The following is a 23,134-nucleotide window of genomic DNA, read 5'->3' on the forward strand; positions in this document are numbered from 1 at the left end:
TCATAACTTCCACACCTGTGACCAACAATAACATACCTCATGGCAGTGAAGGGGCATGGCTGTGACTGTGTTGGCTTCACTCATGTTTCAGCAACCAGGCATGCAGCTGCTCCATGCCATGCAATAACCTAAAGGCAAACTGCAGTCTGCAGTAGATGCCCTGGATCATGATGCACAACAAAGCTGCCTATAGCTCAAGCAAGTGGGCCAAACTAATTCTGCCCCATCTAAAAGTGGTGGTGTTACAGTATATGTGCTATATATCTCAACAAATCAATAGTTCCTTGTAGACACTGGCTCTGAAGTGAGCAGCATTCCTGGGGAAATGCCACAAATGGAACATATGACATCTAACTGCATGCCGCAAAACGCCACTTTTATCAGGCTATTTGAAACCATTACGCACACTGTTGTCCTTGGTTTGCATAAGAAATTTACATAGCAGTTTATTGTCATGAACTGATTTTGGGCACGAATTTCGTCCATTGATTTCACTTCTCCCCTGATATATCACTATTGATCCCCCACACAAACTAGCAGTGGAGACTCAGTACCTGGCAGTCTGCCAGCATAGTCACATGAAGTGTCAGAGGGGAAACTTCAGTACAACCTCCTTCAAATCTTACCCAACAACTACTTAACAACCATGGGGCTTTGGAGTCCAAATATAAGTGGTGACAAAGAGTTATGAAGAACAGAAAAGGAGAGTCTCAGGCTACCCAATGATAATTTTGCATTGGAAGCTTGGGCACATTTGTGAGGTGACTTGGATGCCACAAAACAGGCACTTAAAGCAGGAACAGCACCCACTGAAGTGTTGCCAGACTGCACATGCGGACCGTTGGTGAATCCTACCCCACACGAGTCGCAACAAATACATGTCTGTAGAAGCTTTCTGCGAGTATGCATGCATCCACTGTGTGTGTGTGTGTGTGTGTGTGTGTGTGTGTGTGTGTGTGAACCTATATTCTCAATGCAATGTGTGCAATGTATAAACAGAGAAGCATTAGACGTGACACAATGGACAAAATCAACACCATGCTAGCCCACCAGTCTACCATAAAGCGAACTGGTTGGCATCAGAAATGCTAAAAGTGATCAAAACCACTATCAACGAATTGCTGCAGGCAGGCAAACACAGGCAGTCAGACAGTCTGTGGGCAGCTCTGGGGGACCTCATCATCAATGATGCAAAATATAACAGAAGCAAAACTCTTTGGAAATGAGTTTATTTAGACCTACCACAGGGACAAATATCTTTTCTCACTCGAGCTGTCCTAAGCTTGCTGTGAATGATTGTGTACTGTATCCATGTGATCTTTCTATACACTCCATTGTTTGAAATAAATGCATGTTAATCTCACTCACAAGCATCCAGCTTCTTTCCAAAAGCCTCCTGCAGCGGAATTACTACACATTTCCACTGCTCAGTAATGCTGATATCATGCTCTTTGCACCACTGAAGCCCCCCTCCTTTGTATGTGCCCAATTTATATTTTGGCAATAGCAAATCCACTATGAGTATTTTGTGTTTGTAGCTCCTGTCACTCTGTGATAATTGGAGCCATGTTCTATATATGCATATTGAGGTCAGAAATTACATTTGTGGCACTGATTTTCTTACTGCACAAAACGATCTTCTTTAATTCCTACCTGTATGAATTGCTAAGTTTGGTTTTCACTGTTGCGTTTGATGTACGAAATTTTCCTAATGAACTTTATATGCTATAAAGGGTGCCAGAAAAAGTAGATTTAAAATGGGTGCAACTGGTGCATCAACTACATGGGCGAGCACTGACTGTTACACTTCATGACACACTGCTACCTCATCAGGATAAAAAACTTATAAATGTTGTAGGCTAACAACTCCTTAATGAACAATGACATTTAATGACATACTAGCTATTTTACTCTACTAAATAGTCTGTAGAAATAAACAATGGAATTAATTTTCATTCTAGAGATTCATGGCAGGCGTTGTGAGAATCTGCCTATTTTACCATATTACACGCACTTTAGAAGTACATAGTAAAAGTTTTCTCACTACCTGCAAATGTCTGTTTTTGTTCTAATGAGAAGCTTACAGTATTTACATACCCGTAGCGACAGTGTATCACATGCACATTTTACAAGAAATAAGCTTTCTGAAAGTTATATTTTTTCATGCAAATTTTTATTGGAAGTGCACATATATTTGTATGAACAGAATACAGTAGAGAGAAAGGCTCACCATTTTGGAACAAGCTGTGCAGCTCTGGAATGCATGGCTGACGCATATCAATTGTTCATATGATGATAAGAAACCTCTTATTGAATGAGGGACAATGCCCAGTGGACACTGACTGTCATAAGACAGCGTCTTATTTGAGTCCAACACACCCTCTGCTGGGGCATGCCCTCTGTAAAACAAAGCAGATGCAGTTGCAGATCATGAGGCAAATAATACATTTATTGTGTCCTTCCTCTGAGTGGATGTTTTTCACATCACAATGGGTTATCTGTAACAGATATGGATCTCCTGGATTCTTTCAATGTTGATACACTGGTGTCACACAATAGAAACCAACCACAATATATTCACTATAAGTATTTACATGACAGTACCAATACTATTTCAGTTTTCCAATGATAGCAAGTACCTTTCATTATCTACATGTACTTCCATACACTACAGGTCACCGTGAAGTGCATGGGAGATAGTACTTCTCACAGTTACACGCACTAGGGTTTCATCCTCTTCCAATCACTTATAGTGTGTGGGAAGAATGGCAGCTTAAATGCCACAGTGTGCACTGTAATTAATATAATCTTGTCTTTCGAATCCCTATGGTGTCAATACACAGAATATATTCCTAGAGTCCTCAATTAATCATTGTCCTTGGACATTTACAAGTAGACATTTGTGGGAAGCCTGGCATCATCTTTGAGTGTCGGGTAGTTGATGTTTACCATGATACTCTCTGCTGCCTCTTCTTTGAATACGTAGTATCCTCTGATAGTTCTGTTTTGTAAGTGCATTGCCCAAGATTCTATGATAAATCACAAAAGAGTTTTATCTTCTCTTTATACTGACTGCAATTTCTCAGCATTCCATCAATGCACTTGAAGTCTGCTACTTACTTTATCTATGGCTAAGCCTAAGTGATAAAATAATTTAAAATCTGCACAAACTGTTTCACCCAGGTATTTGCATGAATTGGCTGATTACAGTCGCCTCACATTGATATTGTGGCCACATGATACATTTTAGCATTTTGTCAAACAATTTTGCATTTCAAACAATGGAAAATCCAGGGCTGAATGTAATGGTAATACAAAAAGGATAGTTGCTACTCACCATATAGTGGAGATGCTGAGTCACAGAGAGGCGTAACAAAATGACAGTCAGAAAGTGAGCTTTTGGCCAACAGCGCCTTTGTTATAAATAGACAACACACACACACACACACACACACACACACACACATACACACCTATGCATGATCACTGTCTCTGGCTGCTGAAGCCAGACTGTGAGGAGCAGCACACAATGGGAGAGGCAACTGGGTGGTGGGGATAAGGAGGAGGCCTCCCGGCCCTCCGTCTAACCTCCCGACAGCACTTAGCTGCCCTACTGTCTCTCCACCTCATCCCTGAATGCTCCCACAAGGAACATTTTACCATCCCTCATGTGTATTCTGACAGATGTTTTTGGAGTCCTTGCTGGTTGACATGAGGGAGATAATTCTTTTTGAAAAACCTCCATACGTTTGAGCTCAGAATATGTTCTACAATTCTACAACACATGGAAGTCAAAGATACTGGATGGTAGTTTTCTGGTTCACTTCTGCTACCCATCTTGTAGACTGATGTGACCTATGATTTCTTGCAACTATTGTTTATAGCATCTCAAGTGATGGGTGTAAGACATATTACAGTTAGAAACAGTGGCTAACTCAATGGAAAATTCTATATAGAATCTGGTAGGGATTCCATTGGGTTCTGTGGTCTTGAACAACTGTAGGGTCTCTGATATTTGTCAACACTACTGACACCATTATCTACATCTCTCACCTTTACAGTGGTGACAGTATTAAATTAGGGCAATACTCATGGAGCCTCCCTTGTAAAGAAACATTTGAAAAGGGAGTTCAGAACTTCTGATTTTGCTTTGTTACTCTCAGCTTCAGTTTGTGTGCCAGCCCTGAAAAATGACACTAACTTTGGCACCCTTGACACTCTTTACACACGACTATAATTTATTTTCATTTTATTAGAGATGATTTTATGATAGTCACTGAAGGCTTCAAGCACTGTCCTTATGACAGCCAAAAGTGGTTCATTAGGTATAACTCTTTTTGTAGCCCTATGCAGTCTTTCACTGCAATACAGTTTCTCTTGCAGTTTGTTCACAGAGACTGTATATTATGGAGGTTCCCTCCCACCAACGTGAACTCTTATGCTAGGTACATATTTACCTAATGCTTGGTCAACTATTGTTGTGAATTTGAGCCACAGTTTTCTACATGACCCTGCACAGATCTGAATGTCTTGAATTCCTCTTTGGGATACAACACTACTACCTGCCTTTTTCTACTTTAATGAACACACTAATCTTCCAACTTGTTTTAGTTGCCCTTTGTACTTTGGAACAAATTGTTACATTCACTTAGTTGAATTATATCACAAGTTTTCTCATATAGGGGAAGTATTCCTGTCTAACAGACAAGATGGCTGTGAGAGTAGAAGTGTGTGATTCTAACTTGAAAAATAGTTATAGTTATGCGGTTAAAAAAGGAGTTTATAAGAATTGTAACACTGAAATAACAATGCTAAAAGAATGAATTGTAAGCTTACAATTTGCACTCAGTGCTTTAAGAAGCGATATTGATTCACTCAAGAAAGAAAATCGGGATCTACGATCGAAGCCAACACCAAGTGAAGTGATGCAAGTCAAAAGTAATAAATCGTCTGAGTGGATAAAAGTGTCATATAAAGATAGTTTTCCAACTGCAAAAAGATCAACAAATTCTGTTAAAACTGTCACATTTTGCAAACAAGTGACTGTGATAGCGACTCCAAATGATCGTGAACTTGCAAAAATTAGTGAACTGAAAATGAATAGTGTTTTTGCAAGAAATGTAAACAACAAACACAGACCATCACGGAAGAAGTATAATGTACTATTACTAACAGACAGTCATGGCAGAAATCTATCCAGCATGCTCCATGAGAAAAATCACGACAGCAGTGACTAGTGTAGTGAAACCAGGAGCGGGATGTCAAAATGTTGTAGACACTAACTCTCAGAAGAAATGGAAAATGACTTTATTCTCTGTATAATGGGTTCAAGCGAAGTGGCAAAAAATGAAGCAGAGGTTTGCATGAAAACACTGCAGAATTTTCTACAAGCTAACAAATGCAGAAACACAGTAGTTGCCACTCTGCCTCATAAGCACGATCTAATTTATAGTTCGTGTGTAAACAAAGAAATTCGGAAAACAAACATTAAAATAAGGAAAGTTTGCTCTCAATACACTAAGTGCAATGTACTTGATATAAACAAGCTGCATTGAAATCTGCACACAAAGCATGGAATGCATTTGAACTATGAAGGGAAAAGGTTTGTTTGTGATCATGTTAGTGAAATAATTAAAGAAAGACTTCTAAGGAATAGAACAATCTATTAGCTTCCTTTATATATCCTCCCAACAACAGTGAGGGGACACAACTTGCTAGAGCAAGACAACCACCATCAAGAAGTGAGGATTTTTACTGGCCACAGATACAGATAGCACCTCCATAGTTCATCCCGGAAGTGTTCTTCAGCTTAAAACAAAAGGAAGGGAGAGACAAATAAAAGTAAGTGATGAATCAGATATGCCAAGCAGAAACCCCAAGTTTATAATTGTCCATCAAAATGTGCAGTCATTGTGAAACAAAATTAATGAGCAAGAAGTTTTATTGTCAGATCAATTAAAAGAAGTATCTGTAATGTGTTTCAGTGAACGTAGTCTAACTGATGAGGTGTTAGCAATCACAAGTATACAGGGTTATGTTATGACATCTCGTTTCTGTAGAAAAATATCTACACATGGAGGAACATGTATATTTGTCAAAGACAGTAACAGCTACTGCTGCCTAAAATCTCTCGGAAATTTAGGAAAAGAAGGCGATTTTGAAATCTTTGTTGTAGAACTAACCTAAATAAAAACAATCATCATCTGCCTGTACAGAAGTCCAAACTCAAACATAAAAATATCCTTTAACCAACTTGAAGGTAGTCTTGACAGTATAAGGGACCTAAACAAAACAGTTATAATATGTGGAGACTTTAACATTGACTTTAACAAAGTTTCAAAAGATAGAGATGATCTAATGGCTATTTGTGCAACATACAACCTGCTCCCAATTATAAATTCCCCTACCAGAGTTACAGGTGTATCCAGCACCACTATTGATATGATACTGATAAACAAGGAAAGCCATGAATATGCAGCTAGAAACTTCAACACAGGTTTCAGTGACCACTATGATCAGATTCTTGAAATATCTTCGGTGCTGAACTTAATTAAACAATCAGAAACAATAAAAATAGGAAGAACCTTCAGCCCTCAAAACATTGAATACTTTAAGAATTTACTAAAGAAGGAAACATGGACTGAAATGTACGGATATGAAAGCACAGATGAGAAGTTCAACATATTTATGGATATATTTACATATGATTTTAACATGTCATTTACAGCTAAAAACCAGAAAATCAAATGTAGTAGGCTTAACAGAAAAAATTGCTGGTTGACAACAGGTATAAAAAAGTCGTGCAGAAAAACGAAGATTATATGAGATCGCCAAGTCTTCCATAGTATCCAATGAATTTCTTGCATATTTCAAGAATTGTAAAATGATACTTAAAAAAGTGATCAAAGAAGCTAAAGTAATGGCAAATGACTGCTATATAAATAATGCCAATAACAAAATGAAAGCTGTGTGGAGTGTATTGAAACAGCAAACTGACAATGTTTCTCCTCTAAATTCCAATATTAAACTGAATTGTCATGGCAAAGAAATTAATGATCCTAAAGAAATAGCAAATGTGTTCAATACTTATTCTACCAATATAAGTGAGCAATTAATCGTTGAAATCAAACCTTGCAATACAAACTGCCCAGTATCATCTGTGAATACCAACATAAATCCCACTTCACTGTTTCTCTTTCCAACAACACAGAAAGAAGTCCTATCAGTTATTTGAACTTTAAAAGTGAATCATTCCACTGGAATAGATGGCATCCCAGGCAGCCTTATTAAAAAATGTGGAGATCTCATTAGTGTACCATTAGCTCACCTTTAAAATAATTCCTTTCAAACCAGAATTTTGCCATCGTGCCTAAAAACAGATTAGTTCAAACCACTATTCGAACGAGGATGAAGTGGCCAACTAAAGGCCCATTGCTCTACTATCTGTATTCTCAAAAACCATAGGAAATTTTTTTCAAAGAAGAGTAGTAGTTTTTCTGGAAGAGCACAAAATAGTATCCACAGCACAACATGGTCCAGGGAAGGTCGATCAACTGGCACAGTGTTACACCGTCCGTGTCATCTGGATACTTCCCACTAACACCAACCTATCAGAACTCTGGAGATGGGAACTTGCCCTTCAACATATCCTCTCTTCCCGTTACCCACCAGGCCTCAACCTCCGCTAATTTCAAGTTGCCGCCGCTCATACCTCACCTGTCATTCAACAACGTCTTTGCCTCTGTACTTCCGCCCCGACTGACATCTCTGCCCAAACTCTTTGCCTTTACATATGTCTGCTTGTGTCTGTATATGTGCAGATGGATATATGTGTGTGTGTGTGCGCGAGTGTATACCTGTCCCTTTTTCCCCCTAAGGTAAGTCTTTCCGCTCCCGGGATTGGAATGACTCCTTACCCTCTCTCTTAAAACCCACATCCTTTTGTCTTTCCCTCTCCTTTTCTCTTTCCTGATGAAGCAACCATGGGTTGCGAAAGCTTGAATTTTGTGTGTTTGTTAGTGTCTCTATCAACATACCAACGCTTTCATTTGGTAAGTTACATCATCTTTGTTTTTAGATATAAGACCTTTAGAATGTAGACAACATTAAGTTCTTAGGAATATGGCTCCAAGATAATCTTGAATGGGGGACACATATTGAAAAAGTTCGTAAGAAATTAAGCACTACATGCTACTTAATGAGAATATTAGAGGAATGCTGCAACAAAGATTCTCTGAAAACTGTGTATTATGCCTATACACACTCACAACTGAAACATGGAATTATTTTCTGGGTTTAATTTTCTCTTAGCCAAAAGCTCTTTAGGCTACAAAAAAGAATTATAAGAGTAATGGAAGGTGTAAAATGGAACAAAACCTGTAGACCACTCTTTAAAAAGCTAGAAATCCTCCCACTTCCATGTATATATGTGTATGAGATAACCGTATTTGTGAAAAAATATTCAATGGAAAATCCCACTCTCTTCCAGAAAAATGAAAATATCCACTCCTATAACACCAAGCAAAAAGGAGACTTTCATCTAGAGCCCACCAACACCACTCTGAATAAAAAAGGAACCCTGTATTATGGGAAAGTTATTTATAAGAAACTTCCCCACAAATTAAATCAATAAAAGACCTGGCAAATTTCAAGTCAATGCTATGGCATATTTGACTCATCACTGCTTCTACAGCCTCCATGAGTTCCTTCAGAAAGTTCACTAACGATTTGTGCCTTTGCCTTAGTGATGTATCATATAAATGTTACTAGAACTTTAATGATTTACCACGTAAATGTTACTGTACTACAAATATTAATCTGCCAGTACAATAAATTCTCTTTCTGCTTTAAAATATCTACTTTTTTTTTGTACAATATTTGCTCTGTGTAATGTAACTCAGTGATCATTTAAGGTAGAAATAATGACATTAATCAAATGTAATATTATATTTTGTTATACATTGACTTTCCTTGCATCAGACTGTACTATTTGTGTACTATATGATTACCAGGACCAATAAAACTCTAGTCGACTCTACTCTACTCTTCTCTAACAAACTAACATACTGACATATACCTACATGGTGACAGTTACCTTTACCCTGATTCTGCAACAGCACCAGAAAATTGATAGACACAATGGATGCAATGTTTATATCAACAACAAGTAAATTACAATTAGAACAGGGGAAAACCATATCAACTGTGGCTAATAATAGTTTTACAAGCAGAGGTAGATAATTGTGAGGCACTGAATAGATGAAATTTCACAGATACAGTCTCCAGTGAAGAAATCTTGACAGTTATTTTGGCTTTTAGCTTATCTCTCTACAGTGTATAAATAAATCAAAAAGTTGTGGGCTTCAGTCAACATAACTATAATAAGTTGGCAAGTTCATGTGGTGGGCAAGTGGTGAAGCTGACACACTTTGAATTTCTGCACTGAAGCTCAGACCGACATCCTGATTGCGTTGAAAATTTTCTATTATATGAAATGTATTACTTCTCTTTTCAATATGTTACAAATAGTCTGGTACTATATTTAATGAGGAACAGGTCTTAAATCTGAACAAAATTTACATATTTTGTATTTCTTTAGCAGCTAATATATTATACTAAAATAAAGCTGTGACAAATAAAAGATATTCACCACCTGAACAGCATAGCTGCAGCGTCACTTTCATTGTAAATGCAAAATGAACAAGCATTTCCCTATAGGAAACTTTTTCATCAATGTGCTCTGCTATTGCAAAATTAAAAAAAATTACACATTCACAGAATAGAACTATTTATAGTACTGTAAATTTTGAGAAAAAACGTATTTTACATAAGTAAGTTTCATCAGAAATAGGAATCATGCTTGAATCAAAGAGAGAATGGCCAGTATCTTAATTTTATTTCATACTGTAATAATTTACAAACTATTGAGGAACACCCATGTTGCAAAAATTACATTTGTTAAACACCTGCTAAATGTTCCCAAGATATCCTAAATAAAAATCACTGTGGAAGAGCATGAGTATTAAAACTATGTACTGAACTAGGACATACAACCAGATATTTTATTTCATAATAGTAACACGCTTCAGCTTCACATGGGTAGCACTAAGGCTACGCGCAAATTGAGACATGTATGGCACATGTGAAGTGACACGGCATAACAGTGTGACACCCAAGTTCTGGGTGTTGTGCAGGTCCTTCGTATATTGAGATGCACAAGCATTCTTTGCCTGCACCTGTTGGTGATGCATTGCTCTGACAGAAATGAGGCAGGCACCCTGCAATCTTTGTCAAACAATTTCATGGAAACTATTCAGTAAAAAAAAATTGATTTTCACTAAGATTTTGTGTTTGGTGCATATTACACAATATGTTGTTGCAAATGAAATTTAGACTAACATATTGAATTTTTCTTTAGACTTAGGAGGAGGGCTGTATCTGTCTCCAATCTTCAGAAAATGTATCATATGTCGCCATTCACTTCCAATCGTGCACACACAAGAATGAAGTATTTGTAACATCCCTCGTAACTCCTGCACTAGTCGAGATATCAAAACAATATTTTGGCAAAAGATAGCATGCGAGGTGGAGTGTGTTTTGCCAAATGGTTAATGCATGGAAATTTCTTATCTACATTGATATAGCTGAAGCTATAGCTTTTACTTTATTTTATTTTTAATTCCTTACTGTAATTTTTTATGAGTCATTGACAGCAAGTGAAAACAGAATTTCCTAGTATGAAAATAAACAGTAAATTTTGTTTCCTTATGTTACTGCAAACTGACACAATGATGTTTTCTGTAGGTTATTGACATCCCTGGCTGTCAGGTGCTTATTTAATGAGGTACTGTTTCAGGATTCTGTTGCAATAGCTACTGCAAGATGCGCCTTTGCAAACTATACTGTGTTTTGGCAAAAGAAGCACAATTAAACCTGTCAACAAGAAAAATGTAGCTGTTACTCATAAATGATGCTTCTAAAATGAGAAAAGATCAACAATTCACAGAAAAATAAATCACCTGTTCTGTAGGAGTTTTGGCAGAATTCCCATAACACATCATGTTTTTAACAGTGAATGACTGGAATGGAAACTTACCAAAGGATTTTCTTCCTGTTCTTCATCTGACAAATATGAAAATAATGATGAGCGTGCCCTCAAGGCCTACAGCTTGCCAAACTGACAACGTCATTCATGATAAAAGAATTATTATTGAGAAAAGTAAATACCTGATCCACCACAAGATGGTTAGTGCACTGTAAGCAGGTGAGATAATGCATGTGGAAGGAATGTGGAAGCTAGCCAGGTGTGCCTTGTCAGGGAAAGAGTTCACGTTGTTCGAAAAACATTGCCATGGATGTAGAGCTGCCTTAGTCAGCAATACATTTCAGAAAATTAAATGTAGTACCAAATCACCAGACTCTTCCAGGATACTGATACTTTTGGAATAATACCGAGCATGTTCTCCATTTGTTCAGCCTGTTGTATAATTAGTTTATTGACTCTAATACTATGTATACAAGCACTAATATGATTTTGCTCATCACTTTGCACCAATTACAACATTCTAATTCACTGGGGTTTCTTGACTGTTTCTAACTTACAGTGACAATGTGATGTCTGCATACACACAGTACAAAAAGTTATCACAGTGAAACTTAATACGTACTTCAGCTCTTGGATGCTACCTCAGATCTTGGACGCTTTTTACCAGGAGCACAAAGGGTATACACTCGTAGAAATTCCCACTTTTCAAATTTTTGTATTACGCTAGCATAATATACAGCACGTAGACAATCTAGTTTCACTGAGTATAATATTTAAAATGTCCCACCTTGCTTCTTGATCACACAATTTTATAATACTCCTTACTATTTAACTAACCTCACAATGAATCATCTGTCCCTTCTTGCGATCTGAAGACACTGTGGAGGCATAAGATATAATCTCAGTGACTAAAGGTTTATGAGTGACTGAACTGTGGATTGTTCTTGACAAAATAAAAACAATAACAAAATAAAAAGCAAAACTAAACAGATATAAATAAATGGAAAACATAATGTACTAATGAATAAAGATCGAGAGCTTAAATGGAAAAACGAAACACTACTCTATGACAATAAGTACAGTAACAAGTCAATATTTTCCTGAAAACTAACACAACCACCCATATGCGCGGTATCGAAGGGAGCATATAGGAGGACTGCTTTCCCACTGCCCAGTTCACCTCTCCCACGGTGCTAGTATGGCACGCAGCCAAGAAACTGTGCCACTACCACAATGCCACATGGCTTGGCACAGGCGTGAGTTGTGGCACAACTGTGTTACATCCCAAATTGCGCGGTCTCACTTGAACCTATTAAGTTACAAAAATGCATGTTGCCCTGCACTGTGCTATACATGTCTCAATTTGCACCTAGTGTAAATACTTTCGGCCAGATGACTAGTCTGGCATAGAAATAATAAATTAGATACACAAACCTTCTTCATGAATCGGTCTATCCATTAGCGAGAACTGTACCAAACTCCCTAAAGTAATTCTTGAGGTCAGACTTCACATACAAATAGGAAAACACATCTGGGGCTTGAATTTATCATAGTTTAGCCAAATGGTGTGAAATTATTAATAAATTATATACACAAATCTCTCTGACAAATCTGTCTTATCATTGAGAACCATATCAAAATGCCTAAAATGTTTACAGTAGTTCTTGATACTAACATTTATAGGCAGATGAAAAATATGGTGAAGGACTTCAATTTATAATATGTAGTGATATCTGCAAAAGGCAATCTCTGTCTGCATCCATGTCTTGGTTAGCACACAGCTCTACTGTGTCAGTAATGTTTCAACTAAATTTTAATATCATATATCCTACAGTTCCCCTCCCCCACCCCCTTCCCCCAACTACAAAAACAATCGCAGAATCATACCTGTATACTTGCAAAAACATATATATATATATAATTTACATCGGAATGTGTACATGTTGGATACAAAAACACCTATGGTACAGATTAGATCAGAATGAGTGGGAAAAGTTTGCATTTTGATAGCTAAACTGCATGTATAAGCTACAAACTATTTACCATGTAAATTTTACACCATATAAAATTTACTGCACTGTACGTACTAAATGTGTTTACAAATGATAAGCAAGCCTTTTTCCAAGGGTGTATACAAATACATATATAAGATACAAAAATAATTCTTCTGGCAAAATATATTGCTACACTCTGCTGAAAGTCATTAAATAATATACCTTTATGTTCATCTTCTCTTATACTAAATAGAAGTAAGGACAAAATGAATAATCACAAGTAAGCATAAAATGAGTATGATTTAATGATAAGTCAACACTGAGGTCATTAGATACCAATTGGTGATTTGTTTAATGTGATTTAAGGAAACCAACGTACATTCTGGAGGGAGGGCGAGGGATTCAAATTCCAGTCCTCCAGAATGTGAATTCAATTTTCTGATCATTGTTCCACCTAGCTGAGTAAATTGTGAAGTGTTCTGATGCCTTACCTTAGTGGATGTTGCAAGACTGACACCAGTAGCTCGGCAGCCAATGCTGCTGCAACTGCTGAGACTCCTGGCCTCGTCACAGTGCACTGCTGATCCAAAGTTCGATCTACCTGTGACTGTCATAATTTGAAAAGTGGATCAGGGTCGCATAAATCATTGTCCAGCAAAAATTCATCTAACAAAGGTAAGTTAAAAATATAGCATTTGACACAGGAGTCTAAATGACATAAGTACTGAAACAAGAGGAAAACATTGCATTAGTTTCTCCCCCTCTGTCCTATCATCTCTATCATCTCATGCCGATTCATGTCCCTGACCCTCACTGTGCACCACTCTCTGCCAATACAACCACCGACCTTTTCTCCTTCTCTGTTCCTCTTCTTTTCTGTTTCCCATCCCTGCCCCCCCCCCCCCCCCCACTCCCCTCCACCGCCTTGCACATCCTTCCGATGCTGCACCTGGTGGCAACTTTGTCCTGCCATCATCTAGTCCCTATACACTCCAGCAGGCGGCACTGACACCTTTCCTCCCACCTGTACTCTGCTATCCCACCCCACTCTGGATTTCTGTTTCTGTTCGATGTGACATGTTTGCACTGTGGCTAGAGTGGCCAGAGAGAGTTGTTTTGTGTGTACGTGTTGCCATTCTGAAGAAGGTTTTGGCCTAAAGCTCAGATGTGTAACTGTCTATTCATCGTGGCTGTCTGCACCTCAATGTGTCATCTTTACGGTGAGTAGCAATCTAGCCTTTTCATAAGGTTGTTGATACTCCAACTTGGACTTTCTATTATTTGATTTTATTCCTGGTGTACAGACGATGGCAGCACAGTAACTATGGTAGCTTGGGCTAACAGCTGTAAATAACAAATATGCATTCAACCAATTAGTTGTGAGCAGGCAGCGTTAAGTGGTGGACGTACGACTGTAGCGTGTTGATGCTGTTGTGTCATAAATCACAGTCGAGAAGTATCTCTAAATCAAGTGTTCAACATGTTTTCCAGAATGTTTTGAAGAAGAGAGAAGTGGATACAAAGTTTATTCTTGACACACTGACTCCTGAACAAAAAAAATGACATGATGATGCCTCCAGCAACTTGATAGAAACGCAAAAGACAAATCTTTTCTGGAAATTGACTCCAAATTATTTCAGACAGGGTTCTGCCTGAACCTCAATGCAGTTTCCAAACCTACAGCGGCACAACAGATATGATATCCTGTGTTACACAACTCCAGGGAAATGCAAACAGCAACACAGACCTCAATATTTAGTTTTCATGACCTAGGAAAAGTCTTTGATTCAGTACCTAGATTTGCCATGTGGGAAGTACTGAGACGCTCTGGATGTCCTGGGGGATTGTATCAGGTTCTTCATTTTGGTATGTTCTTTACTGTACCTCTGCATTGGGTTCATTCCCAATTACTCAGGGTTCAGTACAAGGCTGTGTGCTTGTTCCAACAGTCTTTGCACTGTACATGACTTCTGTGCACATGAATCATCTGCAAACAACCAAGGCATAGGGATTAAGTTTCATTTTGATGGGCATCTCTTCAGTATGGCAATACTTCATTCATAAAGTCATACCCAGGATCCAGGTTACGTGGATGACAGAACTACAGAATGCTGACGACACTGCATCCTCTGTTCTAACACTTGCAGAGTTACAACAGTAACTCAACTGCTTTAAATCTGCGCAAAATTATTTTAGTCTTACCATCAATACAAAAAAACAAAAAAAATAAAAAATAAAAAAAAATAAAAAAATAAAAAAAATAAAGGTACTTGCACAACCTGCCCAGGATTAATTCTTCCTGAGATCAATATCTCCATCTTAAACACAACACTGGATTAGGCTGATCGCTTTTCAAATCTTGGAAGCAACTTGTCTAAAAGGTGTACCTGCAAACAGGATGTTGTTGAAAGAATTGGGGCTGCCCACACAGCTTTCAGATGGTTAATGTTCAGTCAGAGAATAAAGACCAAAGTTGCATACCAAACTCATGGTGCACAGATTTGTTGTCATTCCCACATTCCTATAACACTGTGAAAGTTGGACACTACTGCTGTGTTATCAAAAAACTTGAGAGCATCCATCAGCTAAAAATGAGATACATCTTAAACATTACATGGGAGAACTATGTGACCAACAAAGTCATTCTCAAGAAAATGAATCTAAACAGCACTGAGGAAATCATCATCACTCATCAACTGAGATGTTAGGCCATGATCACCACATGAGCAATACCAAGCTTCCCCACCAAATCCTCTCTGGTGAACTCTGTTCTGGCAGAAGACCTCATGGAACCCATCTTAAGCACAAGCTGAAACACATCATGAAGACTGATATACATCTTGGGAAGAACATGCTGCAGATTGGTTACTGTGGAGGTACACTACACCCACTGCTGTTCAGGTGACAAGCAAGAAAGCTCCATCAATCACACTCCCACTTTCTTCCAACCACTTAGTGCAATTTGTATGGGTGCATGTTAATATCAGAACCAGTCTTTCAGTCATCAGAAAGACATCCATAAGCTGAGTTGAAATGCTCACTCTATGCAGGAAGGAGTTATGCACACTCAGAACTGAGTTGCAGATGATGAAGGGAATTATACAAAAAAAAAAAAAAAGTTGTAATATAATTGTTAATTTCTTGCTTAGTACTGGTTCTTGAAACTTTGGAAGACACTTTCAGGACATTTGGCCCCTAACTTCAGACTGCAATGTTTTAGGACAGTCTACATCTATATCTACATGACTACTCTGCAATTCACATTTAAGTGCTTGGCAGAGGGTTCATCGAACCACAATCATACTATCGCTCTACCATTCCACTCCCGAACAGCGCCCGGGAAAAACGAACACCTAAACCTTTCTGTTCAAGCTCTGATTTCTCTTATTTTATTTTGATGATCATTCCTACCTATGTAGGTTGGGCTCAACAAAATATTTTTGCATTCGGAAGAGAAAGTTGGTGACTGAAATTTCGTAAATAGACCTCGCCGCGACGAAAAACGTCTTTGCTTTAATGACTTCCATCACAATTCGCGTATCATATCTGCCACATTCTCTCCCCTATTACATGATAATACTAAACGAGCTGCCCTTTTTTGCACCCTTTCGATGTCCTCCGTCAATCCCACCTGATAAGGATCCCACACCGCGCAACAGTATTCTAACAGAGGACAAACAACTGTAGTGTAAGCTGCCTCTTTAGTGGAGTTGTTGCATCTTCTAAGTGTCCCGCCAATGAAACGCAACCTTTGGCTCGCCTTCCCCACAATATTACCTATGTGGTCTTTCCAACTGAAGTTGTTCGTAATTTTAACACCCAGGTACTCAGTTGAATTGACAGCCCTGAGAATTGTACTATTTATCGAGTAATCGAATTCCAACGGATTTCTTTTGGAACTCATGTGGATCACCTCACACTTTTCGTTATTTAGCGTCAACTGCCACCTGCCACACCATACAGCAATCTTTTCTAAATCGCTTTGCAACTGATACTGGTCTTTGGATGACCTTACTAGACAGTAAATTACAGCATCATCTGCGAACAATCTAAGAGAACTGCTCAGATTGTCACGCAGGTCATTTATACAGATCAGGAACAGCAGAGGTCCCAGGACGCTTCCCTGGGGAACACCTGATATCACTTCAGTTTTACTCGATGATTGGCCGTCTATTACTACAAACTGTGACCTTCCTGACAGGAAATCACGAATCCAGTCGCACAACTGAGACGGTACCCCATAGGCCCGCAGCTTGATTAGAAGTCACTTGTGAGGAACGGTGTCAAAAGCTTTCTGGAAATCTAGAAATACGGAATCAACTTGAGATCCCCTGTCGATAGCGGCCATTACTTCGTGCGAATAAAGAGCTAGCTGCGTTGCACAAGAACGATGTTTTCTGAAACCTTGCTGATTACGTATCAATAGATCGTTCCCTTCGAGGTGATTCATAATGTTTGAATACAGTATATGTTCCAAAACCCTACTGCAAACCGACGTCAATGATATAGACATCTTCAACTTTTGTGGTCCTGTCCTCCTCAGTTGCGCGTAATACTACGGTATGTTGATGATTTTCAGTTATGGACCGTCTGACAGCAACTGAATAAAACACAATTTTAGTGCCATACGCGTTTCGCCTTTATTTTCTGCAAGGCATCATCAGTGGCCTGTAATATGTACATATGTTAGCTATTTTATTTACATTTTTGTCACTGTGCCTATAGGTTATAAACAGTTCTGGTGGTTGGTATTTCCTATTAAGTAGTAATGTTTTGAACTGTACTTACAGGTTGCGTAGACAGTTTCTTACATATTACGCTCCTGTTGCATTTTTGGTCTTGTTCTTCTTCCTATGAGCGCCAATTTGCTGTTTTTTCCGCATTCCACAGCACTATGCACTGAACGCTTGTTTTAATGCAATGTTTTGGTTTCTGTTGCCGACTGTCAAATGTTTTTGCCAAAGATCGAATATTACTGCCAAACTTATGAGTGTAACTATCGAAGCATCTGTGGTCTGTTCGTGTATGCATTTGTGTGTGTGTGTGTGTGTGTGTGTGTGTGTATTTTGGTGTTATATACTTTTTTTTATGTTATCATTTCCTTTATTAAGTGTAGTAAGGAGCCTGTGCTGATGTGTGTTTGTTCATTTATCACATGTTTGTTTTCTGCTATGTCTTTCTGGATGTGGAAGTTTTCTTGCATTTGTATAAGATGTTTGTCATGGTTGCTTATTCTCATTTCTTGTTCCATGTTTGTAGGATGATGGTTGTAGTGTTTTAAATGCTCTGCAAATGTGGAATGGTTTGTTTCATACTTACAACATCTGATATGTTCTTTGTATCTTGTTTCAAAATTCCTGCATGTCATGCCTATGTATACTGCATCACAACTTTGACATTCAAGTTTATATATTCCTGATTGTTGGAATTTGTCCCTCTTGGTAGCTGGCTGGCTTAGGTGTGATTGAAGGGTTTGCCCAGGCTTATATGCTATTTTGAAGCCCTGTCTCTTTAGGATGTTTGCAACTCTGTGTGTTAGTTTGTGTGTGTAGGTCATGGTGTACCATCTGGTTCTTTTCTGTGTGGTGTTGTCATTGTGTGTGTTTGTTGAGTGTGTTTGTAAGTTTTCAGCTTGTGAGTTCTTTTGTATTGTGGAAATGTTGTGTTTGTTTTTTATTTGTCAGATCCAACTACACGATTCCAGGCAAATGTGAAACGAACACTGAAAAACATTGAACACACGCTCACAGACAAACAGAAATACTACTTAACACAGAAAAACCCACAAGCACCAACACTCCGCAGTCAACCGAAAGTACATAAAGACGGGATGCCAATGAGACCTGTTATCAGCTTCAAGAAAGCCCCAACATACTGCATAGCCAAACACCTCCAAAAGTTAGTTACAAAACACTATAAAGCAGAAAACAACAGAACAGTGATAAACACAGGAAACCTAATAGAAAATATACAGATCATACAGGTACCACACACAGCATCACTGATTTCATTCGATATAGAAAATATGTATACCTCCATCCCTATCACAGAAACAATAGAAATCATAGAACAAAATCTCTCATCCCACAGCAACCTCACCACAGACGCAATAAAAGAAATAACAGATATGCTCAGACTGACAACTGAACAAAACTACTTTCTGTTTGAGGAAGAATATTATCTACAAACTGATGGACTGCCCATGGGATCCCCAATATCAGGAACACTAGCAAACATTTTCATCAGTCACCTTGAAAATCAGATATTTGATAAGATAACCACAAATGAAAGTTTCAAAATCATATATTGGTACAGATACGTGGATGACATTACTTGTTTGGTAGATGAGCCAAGTGAAAAAATAGATGAACTCCATTCAGAAATAAACAAAGCTCATAAGAACATAAAATTCACACTTGAAAAAGAAAAAGAAAATCAAATAAATTTTCTTGACATTACAATTAAAAAAGAAAATGGAAAACATACATTTAACATCTTTAGAAAACCAACAGCCACGGACACAATAATACATTCCACATCCAACAACCCCCAAAGCCAGAAATTTGCAGCACTAAGACACATGTTACATAGATTAAACAGAATTCCACTCAGTAAGAGAAACTATGAACAAGAAATGAACACGATCATACAAATAGCTAGGAACAACGGGTATGACACACATGTGGTACACAGACTCAATCAAAAAATAAAAACACAAATAAAAAACAAACACAACATTTCCACAATACAAAAGAACTCACAAGCTGAAAACTTACAAACACACTCAACAAACACACACAATGACAACACCACACAGAAAAGAACCAGATGGTACACCATGACCTACACACATAAACTAACACACAGAGTTGCAAACATCCTAAAGAGACAGGGCTTCAAAATAGCATATAAGCCTGGGCAAACCCTTCAATCACACCTAAGCCAGCCAGCTACCAAGAGGGACAAATTCCAACAATCAGGAATATATAAACTTGAATGTCAAAGTTGTGATGCAGTATACATAGGCATGACATGCAGGAATTTTGAAACAAGATACAAAGAACATATCAGATGTTGGAAGTATGAAACAAACCATTCCACATTTGCAGACATTTAAAACACTACAACCATCATCCTACAAACATGGAACAAGAAATGAGAATAATGAGAATAAGCAACCATGACAAACATCTTATACAAATGCAAGAAAACTTCCACATCCAGAAAGCCATAGCAGAAAACAAACATGTGATAAATGAACAAACACACATCAGCACAGGCTCCTTACTACACTTAATAAAGGAAATGATAACATAAAAAAAAATTACTTTTGAATGCATTATGGGAACAGCAGTGATCAATGTCTTGTAAATAATTACTATTAAAAACAGTCTTGATCACGATTAAATCGTGATCAAGACTGTTTTTAATAGTAATTAATAAAAAAAAAGTATATAACACCAAAATACACACACACACACACACACACACACACACACACACACACACACAAATGCATACACGAACAGACCACAGATACTTCGATAGTTACACTCATAAGTTTGGCAGTAATATTCGATCTTTGGCAAAAACATTTGACAGTCGGCAACAGAAACCAAAACATTGCATTAAAACAAGCGTTCAGTGCATAGTGCTGTGGAATGCGGAAAAAACAGCAAATTGGCGCTCATAGGAAGAAGAACAAGACCAAAAATGCAACAGGAGCGTAATATGTAAGAAACTGTCTACGCAACCTGTAAGTACAGTTCAAAACATTACTACTTAATAGGAAATACCAACCACCAGAACTGTTTATAACCTATAGGCACAGTGACAAAAATGTAAATAAAATAGCTAACATATGTACATATTACAGGCCACTGATGATGCCTTGCAGAAAATAAAGGCGAAACGTGTATGGCACTAAAATTGTGTTTTATTCAGTTGCTGTCAGACGGTCCATAACTGAAAATCATCAATGATATAGGTCTGTAGTTCGATGGATTACTCCTACTACCCTTCTTAAACACTGGTGCGACCTGCGCAATTTTCCAATCTGTAGGTACAGATCTATCGGTGAGCGAGCGGTTGTATATGATTGCTAAGTAGGGAGCTATTGTATCAGCATAATCTGAAAGGATCCTAATCGGTATACAATCTGGATCTGAAGACTTGCCCATATCAAGCGATTTGAGTTGCTTCGCAACCCCTAAGGTACCTACTTCTAAGAAACTCATGCTAGCAGCTGTTCGTGTTTCAGATTCTGGAATATTCCATTCGTCTTCCCTGGTGATGGAATTTCGGAAAACTGCGTTCAATAACTCCACTTTAGCAGCACAGTCGTCGGTAACAGTACCAATGGCACTGCGCAGCGAAGGTATTGGCTGGCCAGTACTTCATTATGGATTAGTTTTGGTATTTATGTTAGAATTCTTTTATCCCAATGACAGCTCCTCATGATGTGGAACATGTCAGTTAGTTCACAAGTAAAAAAAAAATAATTCACTGTGAAAGCATGACTACGTGCTGGCCATTTACATAACTAGTTTTTGTTTTAACCTTGATCTACTACAAAATTTGATATCAGTAATCCACACACATACATACTAATTAGAGATTCAGATATGGATTATGATTTGTTGCCAAGGGAACTGATTTCAATTTGTTTTTAAGACTTTCAGCATCTGCCAGCACCTTTAATCCTCAAGGGAGGTAGTCAAATATTTTTATGGATGAATACTTTGCTCCTTTCTGTATGAAGACAAGGATAAGTTGTGGATTGTGGATAGTAGAGGCTATTTTTGTCCCCAGTGGTATATTTATGACTACTATTACTATTTTCAAAAAATGCCTGATTCTTCACAACACATTTCACAAAAGTGTACATGTATGTTAGGCTATTGTTAACACATCTATTTTTTTTTAACTGTTGCTTACATGTAGCTTAAGGGTGGACAGCATATATTATCCTTACAGGAAATTTCTGAGCAATGAATGTGCCACATCCTTCACAGCAGCTTGATATGAGATTTCTAATTCATGTTCTCTTCAATATCTACACTCAGGAATTCTGAACAATCAGTTTTATGTGCCAGTATTTGCTCTCCCCCATTATGTATTGTTACTGATGAAGATATTTTTAGCGCAGCACTGAATTGAACAAGCTGTGTTCTTTTTTAAGTTAAGTGACAGACCATTTACCAAGAACAAATCAATTATACTTTTGAATATTTAATTTACTGTTCATTATGTCGGAGTTTATATGCCCTTCAGGTGAGAAAAAAGTGAGTTGGTTTCCACGTAAATGAGATAAAGTGTCTGCACATTTGTGTGTTGAATACTGAGATGTGAAGTTTCGAAGTGATGCAGCTGCTTGGAAGTTATTGTAAATGTAGCTAGTAACATGCTGTGTGTGTGTGTGTGCACAATTATTAAAACAGAATAAGCAATTAGTATGAAGCAAGTGTCTGAAAGCACTAATGGTATATTTTTGGCATCATTGACCTGTATTACAGCACACATGAGAGTACTGAAAGCTGTCATTACAAAGATTCTGGCAAGCGAAAGCATTTCCATAAAGGCCAGCACACTTTTGCATATGAGAGTATTCAATCACAAGCTCTCACACTTCCATTTCCAATTCTGCCGGACGTATTGGAGGATGATGCCATACTATCAGTACACTTCTTTACATCTATGTCTAATGGTGTGGTGTGCTACATCGAATCACATCTCTGGCCTACAGGTTACATGGGCCCATCAGCTGGCCAATTTAAGACCATGTGGTTTCAGGTCAATTCTCACTTTTGTCTGAAAACTGTTGTTTCTCTACATGACTGACCAAAGGACTGGCGACAACTTTGCAGTTAACTGTTTATATCTGGATATTTTTTGGACTGATCATATTATTTGTTCATGACACCTGGACCTGCTTGGAATCTCAATATAGTGAAGCCCACCTACTATTAGTTATACTTCAGTGGTTTCTGACACCATTTCTGCCAAGTGATTGATTGCAATCTGACCTACAAATGGTTTTTCACAACTTTAATTCAAGTTGTGTTAATTCTGGACACTATCCTAATCCCAACATTAA

The 23,134-nt window shown here is 37.9% G+C and overlaps 1 protein-coding gene across 1 annotated transcript in view; it reads right to left on the reverse strand.

The window, feature by feature from the left end:
- Nucleotides 1-23,134, reverse strand: part of LOC126458520 (ubiquitin-like modifier-activating enzyme ATG7) — a 107,844-nt gene that overhangs the window by 8,577 nt on the left and 76,133 nt on the right. The window contains exons 10-11 of the mRNA XM_050095624.1: nucleotides 13,530-13,645; nucleotides 2,231-2,399 (exon numbers count right to left, since the gene is read on the reverse strand). Coding sequence (XP_049951581.1) covers nucleotides 2,231-2,399; nucleotides 13,530-13,645 — 285 coding nt within the window. The remainder of the gene's footprint in view (nucleotides 1-2,230; nucleotides 2,400-13,529; nucleotides 13,646-23,134) is intronic.

This window comes from Schistocerca serialis, chromosome 2 (genome assembly GCF_023864345.2).
Source record: "Schistocerca serialis cubense isolate TAMUIC-IGC-003099 chromosome 2, iqSchSeri2.2, whole genome shotgun sequence".
NCBI lineage: Eukaryota > Metazoa > Arthropoda > Insecta > Orthoptera > Acrididae > Schistocerca > Schistocerca serialis.